Here is an 18,890-nt window from a genome sequence, read left to right as displayed (position 1 = left end):
CATCCGGGCTGGACCAGTCTGTCCACTTCTCTCGAAGGCCTTTGATATTTCAAAGTCTCAGTAGGTCAACAGGTCAGTCGACGGCCGCCTCATTTTCTACCATCTCCTACTCGTTGGGAGGTTTTCTCCTTAGTTAGTACCTGCAAACAACTCAAACATCATGAGACCCACATTTCATCTTACTGTGTCTGTACGTACAACTCTCAACGGTTCAAATAAATTATGAATATAAAAAAGGTGAGCGAGTCAAAACATTAACAGAATCGTGAGGCGAAATACTCAATTAGACGTTCAACATTTTTTTTCCATTGATATACTTCAGTGGCAACCAGGTCGTTTCCCTACATTATAAAAAAATTTTTTTTCTTCTTCCGTCGCTGACACATTTTTTCTTTGACATTTCTTTCTTTTTATTTATCGTTTTATTTTTAAGAGGGAATTTTCTTTCTCTTTTCAACCGACCCAAAAAATGACAAATGTTTCCCTATCGTTCCGTTTGTTTTCGTCGATCGTTGTCCTTTTTTCTCAGCCAAAATTATTTTTCTTTTCTCATTTCATTATTTTTTTTTTATTGGAATTTCTCTTTTTTTTTTTTTTTTTTCGTGTGTTTCTTTTTTCCACCCATTATTTTTACAACGTCAGAATAGCCCTTTGTTTAGCCTTGTCTTTGTTCCGGCGCTGCTTGCGTTTCTGCTTGACTCGGTCGGAAGCGTCAGCGAATAACTGTACGGCCTCGCGCTCTTCTAGTTCTCGTTGCAGGTATTGGAGTCCAGCCAAGTTGAAACCGATACGATCGCGGACTTGGTCGACTCGTTTGCGAGCCACTCCCTGCAATCGGTTCAAGATCGGCAGCAGAGACGGAGCGTTCGAGATCGGGCCGTGATGAAGACGGACGAGAAAGAGCAAAATCCGCATCACCAATTCAGTTTCCCAGCCTTTTTCCAGTAGCTGGTCCAGCAAAGTCAACAGGCTGCCGACGTAGTGAAAGGGCAGGACGAGGAGGGCTTCTTCCACTTCGCTGGATTTCACCTGGCGCAACACCTTCAGCAAATATCTGTCCGGATCGGACGTGTCATAAGCCACCATGAGCGGATGAGGTTGAGGGGCGGCTGGAGTCTGAGAAACATCCTTGCCAGATTGTTGATGTTGATCGAGTTTGTCACGGTACTCTGCCAACTGTTGGGATACTTCCTTGTGGACTTCGACAGCTTCCATAATTCTTTCAGCTGCCCGTTCTGTTTCGACCGTCTTTCGGCCAGGTAAAGATGCTTCCTCACCAGCTTTGATGCCGGGTATCACTCGATCTTCACCCAAAGCCAACGCCTGACAAAGTAAACAAAACAAATAAGCCTCATCAATAATTGAAAAAAAAAAAAAATAACACAACAAAAAATAATGATAATAATATTGTGTTCTTTTTGGGGGCAGAGCAATGGCCCAGCCTTTCCCCGTTGGCGATAGAAATACCCGGTCTCAATCATCTTTTCTTCAAAGAAGGGGTTATTAGATTTGTCTACGGTTTGTACCACCCAGTAAGCCCCGAGCAACACGGAATGCTGCTGCGAAAATATTATTTACAGATTTGTAAAATGGGGTTTGGCCCCAAAACGACAATTGGCATTATTCAAGTGAAATGGGAACACGTTTTTTTTTGTTGGTTCCAAAGGCAAATCGAGAACGAAAAAAGAATAGCCAACAAACCTGATCGGCTTCAGCTTCCCGTTGAGTTTCTCGTTCGTCCTCCAACACCAGCGGCTCCTGCGTTCGCTCCCAAAGTCGAATGGAGCGATCGTGTCCGGCGGAGCTGACGTACTTGCCATCTTCGCTGACGGCCAGCGCCCACACTTGGCCGTGGTGACCCGATAGCGTAGTGATATTCTCAAAATTGTCAGCGTCCCACTGTTTCAACTTGCCGTCCTTGCCGCAAGAGAAGAAGAGATGAGTCTTGGAGACAAACTGAAGACCCAGGATGCTGTCTTCGTGAGCGAAAATGGATCGATGACAGTCGCCAAAGTCCAAGCTAAAAATAAAAACGATAAACGAGAGCCTAAATGGCAAAGCACAAATGTTATTTTATGTTACCCCCATATTTTAATGTTGCGGTCGGCACCACCGGTGATAATGGTGGTCGAGTCGTAGGATATGTCCATGCAGAGAACGGGGAATTTGTGACCGTAGAGCGACAAGAAGAATTTGAGCGTGTCGACAAAGAAAATTTTCACGGTCGAGTCGAGTAGCGAAACCGCAATAAGACGTTGGTCGGGGCTAAAGCGAACGCACAGTACATCTTCCTCCAACTGTAACGTTCTCGTATGAGCCAGGCTCAGTCTTTTACCGTGTCCTCGCCCATCGTCTTCCATCGACTCCCCTGCTAAGTCGGGCACTAATTCAAATTGCCAAAATTTGACCTTCTTATCGGCACCGCCACTCGCTATGCCACGAAGATCTGGACTCATGGCGATAGACCAGGCCTCTTTTTCGTGAGCGGCGATCTCTTCCAGCAAACGTCCAGCTGCGATGTCAAAGATCTGCAGTTTGCCCGTCTTGGTAGCTACGATCACGTTACGATCACCCGGTGCAAAGAGGATCGAGAGAGCGTAATCACAGGGCATGGTTCTGATGCAGTTTTGCGAGCCTCGATTCCAAATCTTTAATGATTCTCCACTGGCGGATGCCAATGCAATCTTGTCCGAGCTGAAACACAGTGCACGCACGTCCGTGCGATGACCGGGAATGGAGAGCGCCCCAACTTTTGTCATTTCGTTCTTGTTGGAGACTTTACTGCCGACAACGTGAATCTCAAATGAGTTGCCACGCAGCAGCACCAAAAGTTTGAGCTCTTCTTTGCTAGAGACATAGATGTCGATGGCTTTGACTTTGGCTGAAGCCTGAATGGATTGGATTCGCAGCACCTCGTCTTGCAATGCTACTGTTAACTCTTCCTTCGACTCGGGATTTTGTTTTTTGAACTTTCGTTGGCGTTTGTTGAATATCTTTTGAATTTCTTCTTCGCTGTGGAAACGAAAGAGTTCCACAATGGAGTCCATGCCATGGCATGCTAAAATACTGCGACTTGCGTCTGTCGTCATGCTGAGCACGCGATCGCGACCCTGTCTCAATATCGTTCCGATTTTAGTGCACTGAAGAATGCTGTTGTCATCGTCCTCGTTGTCTTTTTCGTCGTCTTCTTTTTCTTCTTCGTCAGCATCGCTACGTGCCTTTTTGGGGGTAGCTTTCTGTTGTTCTTCATCTTCTTCGGCGTTCGGAAAGCGAATCTTCCATACTCGCAGTTCGCTATCGCTGCACCCGGTGACCAAGTAACGATCGTCTTTCATGACGACCATATCCCAAACTTCAGATCTGTGACCCACTAGTGTTTTGAAGCAGTGTTGGGTGTCCAGGTCCCAAAATTTGACCAATGTATCAAGAGAACTACTAACTAAAATATTGTGCTGTTCGAGAAAACAGCATTTGGTGATGGGACCTTTGTGTCCACTCAAACGGTAAAGGCCAGCTTCAGATACAGTATCCCAGATGATGATGTTTGTGTCCTTTGCTCCAGAGACCAATCTCATACCATCTGTGTCAAATGCCAGACATGTAACTGCACTTTTGTGTCCACTGAAGGTAACCAAGCATTCTCCACTGTTGAGGTCAAAGAGCCTGACAACACCATCTTCATAGCCAACCGCAAGTTGTCTGTTGTTAGGGCTCGTTTTTAGTACCGTAACACAATGCTTTTCGCCCAACAAAGTATTTATCTACAGCAAATAAAAAAATAGTTAAATAACTGATAATCCTTAAAAAATTTAATTTGTCGTGTTACTTTTTCTCCAGTTTTCGAGTCCCAGATGATGACATTTTCACATGCTCCAGCAGCAACATACCGCCCAACTTGTGCCCTCAATTCCACAAATACGGCATTGGATTTCAAGCTTGCAATTACGTTAAATACTGGTCCGGGGACATAACGAAGGTATTGTTTTGTCAATCCCATTTTAGAAACACGCGTTTCGAACAAATTAGGAGAGAAATAAACCTCCAAACCGCAAACTTTTATTTGACTTTCATTGGCGCGCGCACGTGTCTGACCGTCGTACCCGCTTTAAACATGTCGGCTGCTGGAAGTCTGCAGTGTTGCCTGATTAGACTTTACTAACCATTAAGGAAATAAAATAAAATTTAATTTGCCAATATACAAAATTGGAAGTTATTGAATCAATATTTTTCTATTATGAAACGAAAAGAAATGGAATTGTTTAATATCAGCATAACGCAAATAAATAGTCAATGTATTTTCCGTGATTTCCGTGTTTAATCAACGACATAAAAACACTTTACGACAAAAGAATGAATCTGAAAAATATCAATGGCAATAGAGATGACGGAGTATTCACATCATTTGAACATAGAAAATTGAATAAAGAAATCAACACAGCTACACAGCGAGTCAACAGAAGCGGCTCAGAAATAATGAACACAGCCTTTAAGTTTTAAACAATCTAGATAAGAAATTCATGGAAAGGTCTGAAACGGCAATTAGGACATTGCCGTTCCGGTTTGTTTGTTTCTCATTTGCTCCACCTCACCGTGAAAAACTGTTTACACGGAAAACGTACGCAAAGCGAAATAGAAACTGAACAATTCCAGATGGTAGAGACACCTAACGACATCCGGGAGTACATTTCTGGCAGTTCAACACACATAAAATGACGTTCAATAACGAGAAACACGCCGGGGAAAATTTATATCGAAATTCTTTTCGTGTGTGGCCGCGAGTCAAAGGCGAGGCTAACACAAGTCAAAACATTTGAGGGCGAAAACAAAAAAAAAAAAAAATTCGATAACAAAACTCAACCTTTCTTCTCGCTTTTTTCTGAGTTTGTAAACAAAATGATAAAAAATTATTAACTAAATAAAAAAAAAAATCAATTTCATTCAGTAAAAAAGAGGGTAGGGGGGAAAGAAGTCAATAGATCGAATTCTCATTCGTCGGCAAGAAAATGTGACGTTGGCACTTTGCTCCCGCACGAAAAACAGGACGACTGAGAACGATCTCTCATCTGTTTTCGGAAACGTGAACGATAAACAACGAGGATATAAACGATCCGGCCAACAAAACAACAAAAACAGAAACTTGTAAAGAAGAAAAAATAAAGGGGAAAAAAAAAAAAAACAATCCTTTTTTTTTTCCCGAAAAAGGAAAGGGATATAAACAGTGGCCGAGTCTCTCTGCTCTTTTATATCCATCTGTATGTGTGTGTGTCCTATAACAATCTCTCAGGGGGTAGTTAGTGAACTTTGTCCAGGAAGAGTAAAAGAGAAGCTGTGAGGGACGAGATCAATCACGCGGCGGCGCTCGATGACGTAACGTCGGGCGTCTGCCTTTCGCGTCGCTTCGACCGGCGCCAGTATCCGTCACGTCTCGGCTTGACTTTACCCGACCGACTGTTTAAATGGGCGGCAAAAATAAAGAAAAAAAAATAAAAATAGGTTAGCGCGTCGTCGTCATAGCTGATGGGAAAAAAGCAAAACAAAATTTTTTTTGAAAATGCGTGTTACCCATTGTCGAGCAGATGACTACTTTGTAGGTGATAACTGGCATCTTTACTCTCTTCCGGATCCGATTTGCCGGCTGCCAGTAATTTGGCGGCAGACGGGTGGGTGTTGACGAAACAGTCGGCTCCTTTGCAGACGCGCAACCGTTCCAAAGTCGAATGGAAGAAGGCCAATTGATTTTCAGACAAGGTGTGGGCGATATTGCGTAGCTGGTAGGGATCGATGCGCATGTCGTAGTAAGTGACAAATCCGGTAATAAACTCGCAATAGAGCGAATTGTGAGTCGTGTTGAGCGTCCGAACGCACCAATACGTGTTGTTGTTGGCGTTCATACAGACGCAAAACGGACTGTCGTTCCACAACGGAGCCGTCCGCCAATGGTCCTTATCGTGGCTAAAGCAATTCATCTTTTCATAGTTGCATTGGCCGTTGTGCGATTCAACCATGGCCCGTTTTCGGCTCAGCTTCTTTTGGCGACGCTTCTGACGCTCCTCTTTGATCTTGCGACGGTTTGCCTGGCGAACCAGACGCTCTTCGTTACGCGCCTGACTGCGCGACCAATTGACGTCGACACAGGGGCACATCCCGATCCGTCCGACATTGTTTGAAGGCCTGGAAAAGAAAAAGAACAAAGAAGCAATTAGAAGGGAGATCCTTTACAGAACGGATCATTAAGAGGTCATGGAGAGAATGAACATTTGCAATTCGAGTAGTAGAACCTTTAATTGAATGGACTATTTCTTTTTAGAAAGAGAGCGACAGGCGGAAGGAGGAGTGTGTGTGCCTCCCTTCTTCCTACTCGACGGATGGATGTGGGTGATGATTTCAAAAGATCATGTTCGGTAAAAGAAGAAGAAGAAACTACAGGTAGAAACAGCTGATTTCCCTAATGACGTAGGCTAACCCTCCTCATCGGGCCCGAAGACAGAGTCGAGGGGAGGACAGAGTTCAGAGAGAAACTTCCAACCCAATGGATACCGACAGCAGATCCATCTTCAAGGTCGTCACAGACGATGCCCAGAAATTCCTTCACACACTTGCACACACGAGAAGAAGTTCAGCCCCCCAGTTTGTTCCTCTTTTTTTGTGTTTTGTTTTCTTTACTCCTATCGCCATATCTGCTATTCAAGCGAACTGTACATGCCATCCACCATCGCCTTCCTCCCTCCGAAGAAAAAAGGTACACAAAGAAAAGCAATCCATTCATCCCGACGGGTAAGGATGTCTCTTCGTGACCCTACGTCCGACATGGAAAAATAAAGAACCGCTACTAGTAGTAGTCGTAGTAGTACTACTACCATCACCACCACCAAACCACACCAGAAACTTCGTTTTCCTATTTCTCTTATCTCTGCGTTTTGATCCGAGTCCCCCCCCCCCCTGTTACCTTCTATGGAAAACCAAACTACTTGTCCTACTATATACAAGAGTGATAGGTGGGGACGACGAGTCCGAATTATCAAGTTGGTATCATCTACGAACGCGTTTCTTTTGTTTTCCGTGGCAGTGTGCCACATTCTTAATGGATCCGAAAAAAGACACAGAGGGGCGGAGGATTACACACGTCGGTTTCACTCACTTGATTTTTCGATTGTCGTAGATGGTCACTTCGATCGTGCTTTCCACTGGATCGACAGTCGATTCATCCTCGTCTTCTTCGTCGTCATCGTCGTCAACGACCTCCTCTTCTTCGGCATCGTCTTCGCCATCGTCCGTTAACTGTGGGATTTTAGGACGGTGTTTCCTTCGGCTACTGGCCCCACTTCCGGCCACCTCCGACGCACCCGTGCTGCTATTTAATTCGGTGCGCTTGGAGGCCGGTGACGACCAGTCAAAGAGCGAAGAGCTCGGCGTTTTGGAACTCGTCCGTTTCTTATTGGCCGCGTAGAATTTATCACCGCCCATGGTGGGCCGCATTGCCCGCAAATGCTTCCGGATGACTTTCAACTCGTCCAACTGAACGCGCAAAATCCGGATTTGTTGCTCGAGAAAGTCGCGACTCAAACGCCAAGTAGCTGGATCGTTGTACACTTCACTACTGCAATTAATTCGCGACTGGCCCAAAATTTGGCAGTTGAGCTTCCCATCGCCGTTGTTCAGCTGCGGTGCACTTTTATTGCCACTACTTGGCAATCCAGCTGCCGTAGACGGCGCCAACGTGACCGGATCAACGATTGCTGCTTCCGTGCTGCTGGAAACGTTTCTCGCTTCCGTCAGAGCCTTTTAAATGGAAAAATTATATTTCTGAAAAAATCAATGAATGAAAATGAATTTTTACCTCGAGATCAGAAATCTCATCCGATATGTCTTCCATGATGAGTTCGACCTGTTCCAGCTCGTCTTCAGCAACATCTCGCAATACACTGCCTTCCGCGGACGAGGCGGCCGTCTCGACAGCCGTTGCGGCTGCTGTTGCAGCATCTTCGCGCTTGTGTCGATTGTTGTTCCTGTGCAACTTCCTTTTGCTGCCGGCCACAGTTTTGAGGAAACGAGGCCGATATCCGCGCCAATCAACGCTAGTGTGCTCCTTGAGAAAAGCGCGCTGCATCCTCCTCTCTTCCGGCTCCAATTTGCTGAGTCGGTACTTGGAGAGGGCTTTGCATTGGCACCATTTCTTCTTGGCTACCTTGTGGACGGACGGCCGGCACTTTTTCATTCGCCAGCGCTCGTCCACAAAGACACACTCGTACTTTTGAAATCCAGTGCAAGGGCTTTGGTACTGCGGCTTGCGGCATTCGACAGCCCATCGTTCAAATTTGCCTCGCGGCGGAGAGTACTCGACCGACACTCCGTCAGCATCGTCGCCTTCAGCTCCTATCCGATGATTGTTAGGAAAAGAACCAGCAAAGATGAAGGAAAAAAGAATAAAATGCAAGGGGGAGGTGAACACGGACGTACCTTCATTGTTATTGGGAACATCTTCGACTACGTTGAGCTTTGGGAAGAGCGCGGGTGGCATTTTGCCCCGCTCGATCAAGTACGTGTCCCTCCAGGGCGCACGGCTTTTAACCTTCTCCTTTTGGAAGAATCGGAAGATAGAGGCGCCGTCCATGTGCGATGGCACGGGCAAACCGGCAATCTCCAGGAACGTCGGCGCCAGATCAACATTGCCAATCAGACTCTGGACCACCCGACCGCGTCCGACGCCTGGACCGCGGACCAAAAATGGGACTCGAATGTCGGACTCGAACGGGAATGATTTGCCTAAACACATTTCACATTTTATAAAAAAAAAAAAAAAAATTAATCTTTTTTTCATAAGGAATATTCACTTTTTTTTTTGGCCTCACACGAAATGCAAATTATCCTTGGGAAAAAAAAAAAAAAAAAATTCATAATAAAAAGATATCCATCAGAAGTTGACAGTTGATTGACAAAAGTAAACCTCCCCCCCTTGCCCCTTCGAAAAAGGTAAAGCACGCGTTGACAATAGTCAAACAAAATTGACAGCCAAGTTCTTTCTGAATCCATTTTTTCAAAATGACAAGCGCAAAATGATAAGATCACCCATCACCTTTAATCTCGAAAGGAAAAAACTTTGTCGCCTAAAGGGAATGTGAATAAGATTTGTACCTTTGATCAGTCCAAACTGTCCCAGATGATAGCCGTGATCCGACGTGTAAAAGATGTAGGTATTGTCCAGCTGGCCGAGTGCCACCAACTCGCTAAAAATCCTCTCGACGGCATCGTCGACACTCTGAAGCGTCTGGAGGCGTTTCGTCATGAGCAAATCGGTGAAACGATGATGGACCGGTTTCATCTTGCCAAGCCAACGCAAAATCCATTGTTTATCCGGATTGGGAGCGAAGTCATAGCTGGGCGTCCGATGTCGCGTCACATTGAAAAACATGTTCGAATACTGAGGCGCCGAGTCTTCGGGCCCGTGAGGAGACGGAAAACTCATCACCAAATGGAAAGGTTGATGATCGTAGTGTTGCTTAGACTCGCGCAGGAAACTAATGGAATCGTTGGTGATCAAGTCGGGATAATAATCCGTCTGGTAGTCGGCGCCGTGTTTGATCTGTCGGCCAATTATCGTCATTATTAGAATTGTGTACGTCGTCCTTATTATTACCATTATTTTCATTTTTTTTTTTTTTTTGCATTTTCAGACAAGCCAGAAAACAAAACAAAACAAAAAAAAAACAGTTGGAAAAGAACAAGAAATTCTCTAGCGCGTTTCTTAATGGGTCTCGCCGCCGTCAAGTTGGCGAGCCAACAAGAAATCAAAGATTTAAAAGAAAATATGTTTTTTTTTTTTTCTTTATACCTTTTGGCCGTTGAAGTTAATGGTGTAGTTGTAGTATCGTGAATTCATGACTTGACCGGCCCACACTCTCCATCCAGGCGGGACGTAACTATTGGGGGAGGGAAAAAAAAAAAAGACAAAATGCGGTCAGGATGAGAGTACAGAAGACGGATGTTGATACGGGCTCGAATGGATCGTCACGCGTTCGTGTATATTTTTTTCTTGTACGTTTAAATTTTGACGCTGCAAAACCGCGAAAATAAACTGCCACATACCTGCCGTTGTATTTGTTGAGGTATTTACCAAAATAGCCCGTCCGATATCCAGCGCTGGCCAAGTAGGCGCCAAACGTCCTCGGCTCGTGCTCCGCTTGCCAATAGGCTAATTATATTTGAGAAAAGAAAGCAAAGCGAAAAACAAAAAAGAAAATGCCCGTTTTTTGTTTTTAGTCCAGCATACGTCACACGCACACACACGACGACGATAAGATGGGAAACGGAAATGTCACTACTTTGAATGAAACAAAACATCAGAGGCTGACAACTGACCTGATGAGCAATTCTCGTTATTAGTCAAGACTCCGTGATTGTGGACGAATAGGCCCGTAAGCATGGAACTGCGAGACGGGCAACACATTGGCGTCGAGACGAAAGAGTTTGGAAAGAAAGCGCCGCCTTCTTTGAGAATAGCTCTCGTTTTGGGCATGTATTCCAGAGAGCCGAGTTCGACGTCCTGGTCGTCCGTCACCATCAGGATGATATTGGGCTTCTTAGGGTTCGTCTTCGTTGACGAGTCAGAGCCGGTCTTTCGCGGGCCAGAATAATTATCCGATGAATGGCCACCACCGCTCGACTTGGACGGCTTCTTCTTGCTATTGTGACTCGTCGTCGTGGCCGCCTTTTTCCGAGAAGCGTCCGTCGATCCACTCGGGCTCCACAATCGCTCCTACCGTTTTCAAACACGCAACGATGAGTACTTTAAATATTCATCGACAATAAGTGCTTGTGCTGTTACCTTCATGAAAGAGAGCCGGATTTCTCGTTGGTCAGTGAACAGTGGGTCATCGGGCATGGGAAGGTTACGGCCATGATTCGATGGGCTGCTCTGTTCGGGACGAAAGGCCGAAGTGCCCGTGCCCCGATTCCGTTTTCTTCCGCCTCGACGCTCACCTTCATCGCCGGCTTGGCAGCTCACGCTCCCATAAACAAAGGCGATCGCCCATAACGTCCAAACGATCTTGCGCATATTCATTGTTCTTGCGTTGTTATGTCTCAAGATGAAGCTCCTTTTTCTTCACACACTGATTGTGGCTTTCGTTTTTTTTTTTTTAATCGAATATTTTTTCGGATGGATTTTTTTTTTTTTTTTTTATGACTCTTGTCTCCTCATGCAGCTGCTCATCGCCTCCAATCGGGACGTGGGTAAAAACAGGGTAAATTCTGCTCGGCTGCGCGAAACCTTACTGGCCAAACGAGATTACAAAGCATAGAGTGAGACAATCAAGAAACGAGAACAACGTTCGTCCCTGCAACGTAATTCCAAGAATCACACACAATAGAAGCGTTTTTTTGTTAGCAGGGGAGGGGGCAAGCTAAGAGGGCGGATGTGTAAAGTGTCAAGCCAAGCAATACGACTGTACTTGGAGGGTTCTCTTGGTGTCAAAAGAGAAACCGGTGAGGGGGGTGCGAAAAACTATTTTTCTTTTAACGCTAAACAAGAAAAAAAAAGACCAATTCTTTTTCCCTACAGTAAAACCTAACCGCACAATGACTCCAACACCACCATCACCACCAATAGAGAGAGAAGAATGACACACATAGAAAAGAAATGTGTCGGTCCTTTCAAATAAATCCACGTAGTGTGTGTTCGTTTTCTAAGGCTATGGCGAGATGCACAACATAAAACGAAATAAAATAAAATATTTTCTGTTAAAAAAAAAACCGATGGGGGAAGGAAGACAATGGCAATTCACAAAGACCCTTTTTTTTCTCTCTCTCTAACCCTCTGAATGTTTCATTTCTTTTTTGTGTTTAGAGAGGAAGAAAGGTATGGAATGTGTCATGAATAGAAGAATCTTTTTTTCTACTAATAAAAACCGAAAATGAAGAGACTTTTCCCTTCTTCAATTACTGGGCATCAGGGACGATCTCTTATTACTTTGTATCGGGAGAAGAGCCTCACATCTTGTGTCCGTTTTCACCGCCGTCCCAATCCTTTTGGACGGGTTGAAACCTGACAAGACACGTTCATTCCAACACGGCACACACAAAAAATTGGAATTGAAGAAGGAAAAAAAATATTAAATCGGAAACTCCCATCGGTATACACCTCATTCTCGAAGGGGTGGGTTTATTAATACAGAGAAAAAGGGAATAAAGAAGCCGGCAAAATGTGTGGTGGTGTGGCCCATGGGGTTGATTCCTCAGGTTTGGTGCTGCGCGGCCGGTAATGACCCACGGTGGGTCACCGGAATGTGTTCCTCTCATCTTTACCTCCTCGATGCTCGTTTTCTTTCTTTCTTTTTTTTTTTTTTTTTAAGACCATCCCCCGTTTCTATCGTATACAGCCCATTTAGAAAAAAAAAAGAAAAGAAAAAAAGGTGATTGTAGTCGTCGTAGTAGATAGTGAAAGAGTGTGCAGGAGATGTCTATACTACACACAGCACTTCTTGAGCTATTAAACTAACTAGCCAAAGAAAAACACATTGCCTTTTTCGGGCCTAACATTCCTTTAAAAGAAGATAAAGTTGACGAGGCAATTGAACAAAATCTCGTCCTTTGTCAGGACTTATTGAAGTAGCAGGAAGGAGATCCTTCACATGGTAATAATAACAATTTAGTCCGAGAGGAAATCAACGGATTTCGGTGTCTCACACGTCAACTTTTCGTTGAAAGAAATTGAAAACAAAGAAGTGCAATTCAAGAATCTTGGACGCATCAGAATGACAACGTCCAGCTGGCATCGAATCAAAACCCACCAAAACTTGTTTCGGAATTCTTACCTTTCTTTTTTTATTTTGAATAAAAGAAAAAAAAAGGTAAGAAAAAATTAAACAAATTCTGTTGATTTGCGGTCGGAGAAGACGAGATTCCCGTATTTGTATGTATATTTTTTTTTTTTTTTAGGGAGACAAATTTCTAATCTGCTTCTCTGTTTGTATCTGTGCCGGGATTATTATTTTCATTGTTTCCACGTCAACGGCGGCGGCAGAACATAAAGTCCCGACGTCATCAAGTTAAGAAACAAAAAAAATATATATATATATATAAATAAAAGATAGAAATGCGCTTTCATCAAAGTGCACTTGACGTTTGATGGCCACCCTCCATTTCTCTTAGCAAATGGCTGCAGCCACCGTCAGTTGCGTCACGATAATTGGTTGAAAATACACAAAAGCCAAAAAGCACAGAGCGTTAGATTGTATCGTATCGTGTCTGGTTTGAAAACGAACCGCGAGATCGTGTGTCTCTTGTTTCCCGCTCACGGGCACACGTGATATTCAATTCAAGGTGGATAAAAGGGTGCCCAGCCAAGTAGAAAATAAAACCGGGATTTACTGTTTTTAATTTATGGAATTTTTTTTGCCTGTCGACATTCTCTCTAGTTCTTACTTCACCAAAACGATTACGAAAAAGGGCAAGAAAAAAAAAATACATTTTTTAAACAAAAAATTTGTAGTTTCTTTTTCTTCTCCTGTCTACCTAGAGGGCAAAAGTGTGTGAGTCGTTTTTCTTCTTCGGGCTCTCCCGAAACAAAAAAAAAAAAAAAAAAAAAGCTCGGCCCAAGCTCGCGCACAAACGACCTTGCCTATTGTGCGTACAAACTAAACACAGACATAGACCGAGAGAGAGAGAGAGAGAGAGAGACAGAGAAAATATGCCCCGTAATTCATTTCCTTTTTTCCCTTCTTTTTTACTTGTGAATTCTGTGTGACCGCTCAAAGGCATTCCTTTCTGTTTCTCTCCTCGTCGCCCGGCTGTCATTCCCTTCTCCATCTTTTTTTTTTTTTCTCTTTTTTTCTGACCTTCCCTCCATGAAAAATAGCAAAAAAAAGAACTTATTTTTCATCCAAAACTAAGTTGGAGTTGTGACAATGGAATCCAATCAGTAAAAGAACTATTAATTTGGCAAGACGTGGGCATCACACATTCCCCCCCATACACGAGACACATTTTCAGTCTTAAACATAATCAAAATGTTTTGGTTGAAATGGTTAGTGGCTTGAAATAAAACATGAAAGCCCGTTATCGTGTGTGCCTCCATTACCACGTCTAAACATTGGAAGCTCAAGTCACAAGAGCTCACAAAATAGAAATATGGAAGACGACACAAGACACGTGCACTCGAGACAAAAATGGCCGAAAAAACGGGACACGGATTCAACACACACACACACAAGGTAATAATAATAAAATGAATGAATTCAATACCTGAAGAAGAAATTCAGTCGGTCAGCAACAACTCGGCACACGAGGGCATGACACACACACACTCGGTTCAATCGTCGTGTTTTTTTTTCTGTCGTTTGATTCCCCCCTTTCGATAACGCAACAACAAATTCCTCATCAGATAAAATCAAACATCGGTGGAAACAAGCGAGGAACAAGTTAAACAGAAACAACTCAAAGATATTTCGTAACAGACAAAATATTTCTCCATAAAATATTCAAAGTAAAATAGTTGTTTCTAAAAAGTCAAGGAAATTTCGACCTCGTCCAAAATAATTCAAAAAAAAAAAAAAAAGAAACGTGACTCGCGGCCGGTTAAACACAGCTGCGGACCCGATGGACCGACAGCCAAAAACGTACTGAAGGCGAAACACTAACCTAACCTAACGAGAATGAAACGAAAAAAGAAAAAAAAAATCTATGAGCCCGCCCATTTTCTTTTCAAGCGGTCTCTCAAGTCGCCAATAGGTGAGACTCGACTCCACGATTGCAGCGCCATCGCTAAAAAGGAACCTCGTTGGAAAAAATGCACGTGTTGAACCTCTCGCAAGCACGTCTTAATTGTGCGTCGCTGCAAATTTGGCGAATCCCGTCCGGTGGTGTCATCACCTCTTCCGCCCGACATGTTTAAAGCTCCAATGACGGCACGGTTGACACAAACATGTCAAACTGCTACAACAAGATTGCTAAAACAACAACGTGAACAACCTCTTCTCTATTTTTTTTTCTCTCCCGACGGATGACGAAAGATACATCAGTCGACCATAAACATTTATTCAGAGTGTTGTGTGTTTACTGTCTGCTTCAGAAAGCGTCAGACGAGTCAGTGCTGATAAATAAATTAAGAATCTCTTCGAGAGTTTTCGTAAAAAAACATTTTGTTTTTATTTTATTTAAACTCCTCAACTTGTTCAAAGATAACACACAACATGGCTTCTTTTTGTTAGAGGAATACCAATGGGGATGAAAGATTTACAAAGATTTACGAGCTGCATCCGTCTGCTGTGTTCGTTTCTCTCCTCCCCCCACGCCATCCCTATTCCTTTTACAATTTAGACGATTCTCTGAAAACATGTCTAGCAGTAGTCCTCAAGAACTTTTTAAAGACAAGACTATGTATACATAAAAGCAACTGGTGATTTTTTCTTAACGCTCATTTCCTCCTTGGGGTGCCTGGACGAAAGGGCAAATCAACGGTGTGTGTACGTGTACCAAAAAAAACCCATTGGCTATCTTTACGATTTCCTTCACGCGGGACGAAATTCTTTCCGTCGATTTAGCATAATGTTAAAACAAAGCGCGCCGAAACGGCGCCCTCTCGACAGCAATTGACTTGCCTCTTTCATTGACCAACCCCTTCACCATAAAAAAAGGAACAGTGTTTTTCCGTTTGTTTTTTTTCTTTTTTTTCTTTTTAGCCTGAAACCCATCTTGTATTCGGAATTATACCAGTACAAGAAGAAATTGTAATTGAAGTATAACCCACAACCTGAATGGGATTACAAATGAAGAAGTAAAGTAAAACAGAAAATAAAGAAAAGGTTGGATAGTATAAGCGAAAAATAAAGAAGGCTGGGCGACCAGGAGGTTCTCTTCATTGGTGGTCGATGACATCAAGATAAGAGACAAAGAAGAAAGAACGGAAGAAGAGTTGCGTATAACTCGTGTCGTAGACGAAGAAAAAAAAAACATTTTGTGGATTTTTTGAAGTTTTGCCATTTTTTTGGTAGTTTTTCTTTTATTTCTTTTTTTTATTCCTCCTTTGGTTGAACAACTGATGCAACAGCAGCAGCCACTTGCTTAGCTTGGTGAGCCTGGAGTACGGCGACAGCTTCATCCACCTTCACCCATAAAAAAAAAAAGTCAGTTTTTGAACCACCACACAAAGTAAATTAAGGATTCGTACCTTGGCTTTGAGTGATTCGTTGTGTTCCAACATGTGCAACAACTCCGAATTGTCGATCTCCAGCAACATGCCGGTGATCTTTCCAGCCATATCTGGATACATGCGTTGAATGAGAGGGAACAAACGTTCTCCCAACATTTGCTTCTGATCCTGGGGAGCAGCCGAGGCCAGCATAGAGGCCGTCAACGGTTCCTGGCCTTGGACGACAAGGGCTTGCTGCATTCCACCGGCAGCCGATCCACCCATGGCGTTTGAAGGAAGTGAGCCCTTAAAAAGACGAAATGGGGATCATAATGCTTTGCTTTCTTGAAATCTACTGTTACCCAACAACTTACTTGGCTGGGCGGGTTGCGCATAGCCGGAGTGAACTTGAATCCGGGGCGTGGTTGAGGCATGACAGGTCCGCCAGAGGGCATTCCGAGCGAACGACCAGGCATTCCCTGGGGCACCATGGGCTGCTGGCCCGTGATGGGACGAGCCGATTGCATCGAGCGGACGACGGGTGGCTGACCGCGCGGGGGCACTCCGCCGCGGTACTGTGCCGACACGGGATATCCGGCACCTTGTTGGTTGAGCTGGGCTGCCGGGCGAACCTAATTATTTTTAAAGCAATTTCGATTAGTCTCAGAAATACTGTAAGATGTAAGAAAAATCTCAAAACAGATCAGTCCCATCACCAAACATTGTACGAGACCTGGTGAAATCTATAAAAAGACGAAACCTAAATGTGTACCTGAGGCTGAGCCGACCAGCGTGGAGTGGCACGGAATTGTGCCATCTGAGCTGGAGTGTAGAAACGTTGCGGCTGAATCGGAGCAGGCATAAAGTAACCCGGACCGCCCGGTTGGAACATCTGACCCATTTGCTGCATGCGCATGCCGGCCATTCGCTGCATGTACTGTGAAGCAAGCTGAGCCTTGCGGTCTTCCTTCCTCTGAGCCAGTGCCACGTATAAAGGCTTGGAAACGAGGATACGGCCGTTCATCTCGGTAACGGCTTTCGTTGCCTCTTCGGGGGAAGAGAAGCAAACGAAACCAAAACCTAAAAAAGCAGACAATTTTAAAATTGAACAAGTGCATTATCATGTACTAGAATACCTACCGAGAGATGTTTGGAATCCTCCCTTGTTGCGACCACCTTCAGTCATGACCTTGGCCGAGGTGATGGTTCCGTATGGAGCGAATTCCTTGCGAAGGCGTTCGTCATCGATTGTGTCATCCAAGTTCTTGACGTACAAGTTGACGCCTTGATAACGGTTAAGGCGCTCGATTTTCATTTGTTCAAACTTGCGACGGAGCTCTGTTTGACGCTCATTGCGCTTTTGGGCCCGTCCAACGAAAAGAGTTTTTCCGTTCAACTCCTTGGCGTGCATATCATCGCAAGCTCTTTCAGCTGCGTCAGGGTCTTCATAGCACACAAATCCAAATCCGCGAGATTTTCCATCGTCACTTGACATGACCTGAATAGGAAAATTTAGTTTAATCTCATCATATAACAAGAATAATAGGTAAATTCACATTACCTTATGTGAAGTAACTTTTCCATACTTGGAAAAGCATTCAAATAGTTTCTCATCGTCAAATTCATCACCAAAGTTTTTGATGTAGACGTTAGTGAAGTATTTAGCCTTCTCTCCCAACTCACGCTCGCGATCTTTACGAGGGATAAAGCGGCCAACGAAGACCTTCTTTCCATTGAGCAACATGCCATTGACCTTTGTGATGGCATTCACAGCAGCTTCTTCAGTTTCGAAGTGGACGAATCCATAGCCCTTTGAGTTACCTGCCTCATCCTGGGCTACTTTGCAGCTCAAAATGTTGCCAAATGCAGAGAATGTATCGTACATGGCTTTGTTGTCAATGGTCTTGTCAAGGTTCTTAATGAAGATGTTGCCAACACCAGATCTGCGGAGAGATGGATCACGCTGGGACCACATGATTCTGATTGGTCTACCTCGAAGGACATCAAAGTTCATACTGTCCAATGCCCTTTCAGCTATAGTACACACTTTGATGAGAATGTGTTAATACAGCATAATATGTAGCTAATATACCATCAGCTGGTTGCTGGAAGTTTACATAGGCATAGCCAAGTGAGCGACGGGTGATCATGTCTCTGCAGACACGAATGGAAACCACAGGTCCAGCAGTGGAAAACTTTTCGAAGAGCATGGCTTCAGTGACCTCATTGTGAAGATCACCAACATATAGAGAGGCGATGGGGTAATTAGCTCCAGCAGTGTTGTTCATTTTTTCAGAAAGTTGTCAAGTTATCAAGATGGCAAAGGATATAAATTGATCTGCTGATAAAAGAAGGTGTTATTAGAAACGTATTACTAACATTGCCTGTTCCCCTGAACAGTAAACGTTGCATTGACGTCAGTACTAATTGACGCAATGTGGATCAAACGCGTGAGTAAGGACGGTTGCCATATTGAAAAAGTACTTACAAGATAAATGGCCGAGAAACAGATTGTGATGGAATAAGAGCACAGTGTTCGCCTTTAGAGGATTTTTTTTTTCTAACTTGACTTACAAGTTAGTATTCTTATTTTCTTTTTTTTTGGGGGGTTTTTGGCAAAATTACAATTTTTTTGTGATTTTTTGCATTTACTTGAAGAAAACGAACGAAGAAAAGACCACCCTCTCTCACTGACGTCGCCCAGAGAGTGAAGCAATGGTGCCACCACTACAGGAAACGGGATGCCGTATGGCCGTTTTTGATTTTA

The 18,890-nt window shown here is 43.9% G+C and overlaps 3 protein-coding genes across 4 annotated transcripts; all 3 read right to left on the bottom strand.

The window, feature by feature from the left end:
* Window positions 1–340: 340 nt before the first annotated feature.
* LOC130701403 (WD repeat-containing protein 3-like) lies at window positions 341–4,107 on the bottom strand. The gene is made up of 4 exons (XM_057523366.2): window positions 3,827–4,107; window positions 2,083–3,761; window positions 1,702–2,020; window positions 341–1,323 (listed from the first exon to the last, which is right to left on the bottom strand). The coding sequence occupies exons 1-4, from the start codon at window positions 3,995–3,997 to the stop codon at window positions 631–633; spliced, it is 2,862 nt and encodes a 953-aa protein (XP_057379349.1). The 5' UTR covers window positions 3,998–4,107; the 3' UTR covers window positions 341–630.
* Window positions 4,108–5,099: 992 nt separating this feature from the next.
* On the bottom strand, window positions 5,100–14,595 carry LOC130701399 (extracellular sulfatase Sulf-1-like). The gene is made up of 11 exons (XM_057523359.2): window positions 14,239–14,595; window positions 10,823–11,270; window positions 10,357–10,753; window positions 10,084–10,189; window positions 9,830–9,917; window positions 9,133–9,580; window positions 8,458–8,763; window positions 7,838–8,373; window positions 7,139–7,779; window positions 5,563–6,171; window positions 5,100–5,448 (listed from the first exon to the last, which is right to left on the bottom strand). The coding sequence occupies exons 2-11, from the start codon at window positions 11,057–11,059 to the stop codon at window positions 5,346–5,348; spliced, it is 3,471 nt and encodes a 1,156-aa protein (XP_057379342.1). The 5' UTR covers window positions 11,060–11,270; window positions 14,239–14,595; the 3' UTR covers window positions 5,100–5,345.
* A 1,391-nt stretch (window positions 14,596–15,986) lies between these two features.
* LOC130701415 (polyadenylate-binding protein 4-like) lies at window positions 15,987–18,847 on the bottom strand. Of its 2 annotated transcripts, none has more exons than XM_057523387.2 (8): window positions 18,612–18,847; window positions 18,216–18,464; window positions 17,685–18,157; window positions 17,264–17,621; window positions 16,896–17,203; window positions 16,498–16,755; window positions 16,163–16,429; window positions 15,987–16,097 (listed from the first exon to the last, which is right to left on the bottom strand). In XM_057523387.2, the coding sequence occupies exons 2-8, from the start codon at window positions 18,409–18,411 to the stop codon at window positions 16,008–16,010; spliced, it is 1,950 nt and encodes a 649-aa protein (XP_057379370.1). In that variant the 5' UTR covers window positions 18,412–18,464; window positions 18,612–18,847; the 3' UTR covers window positions 15,987–16,007. The 2 variants fall into 2 exon arrangements, with proteins under 2 accessions (XP_057379370.1, XP_057379371.1); XM_057523388.2 differs by having other exon boundaries at window positions 18,216–18,461.
* Window positions 18,848–18,890: the final 43 nt, after the last annotated feature.

The sequence above is a fragment of the Daphnia carinata genome, chromosome 10, assembly GCF_022539665.2.
Source record: "Daphnia carinata strain CSIRO-1 chromosome 10, CSIRO_AGI_Dcar_HiC_V3, whole genome shotgun sequence".
NCBI classification, from domain to species: Eukaryota; Metazoa; Arthropoda; class Branchiopoda; order Diplostraca; family Daphniidae; genus Daphnia; species Daphnia carinata.
Note: the sequence above shows the minus strand (reverse complement) of the source record. Positions and strands in the feature narration are given on the sequence as shown.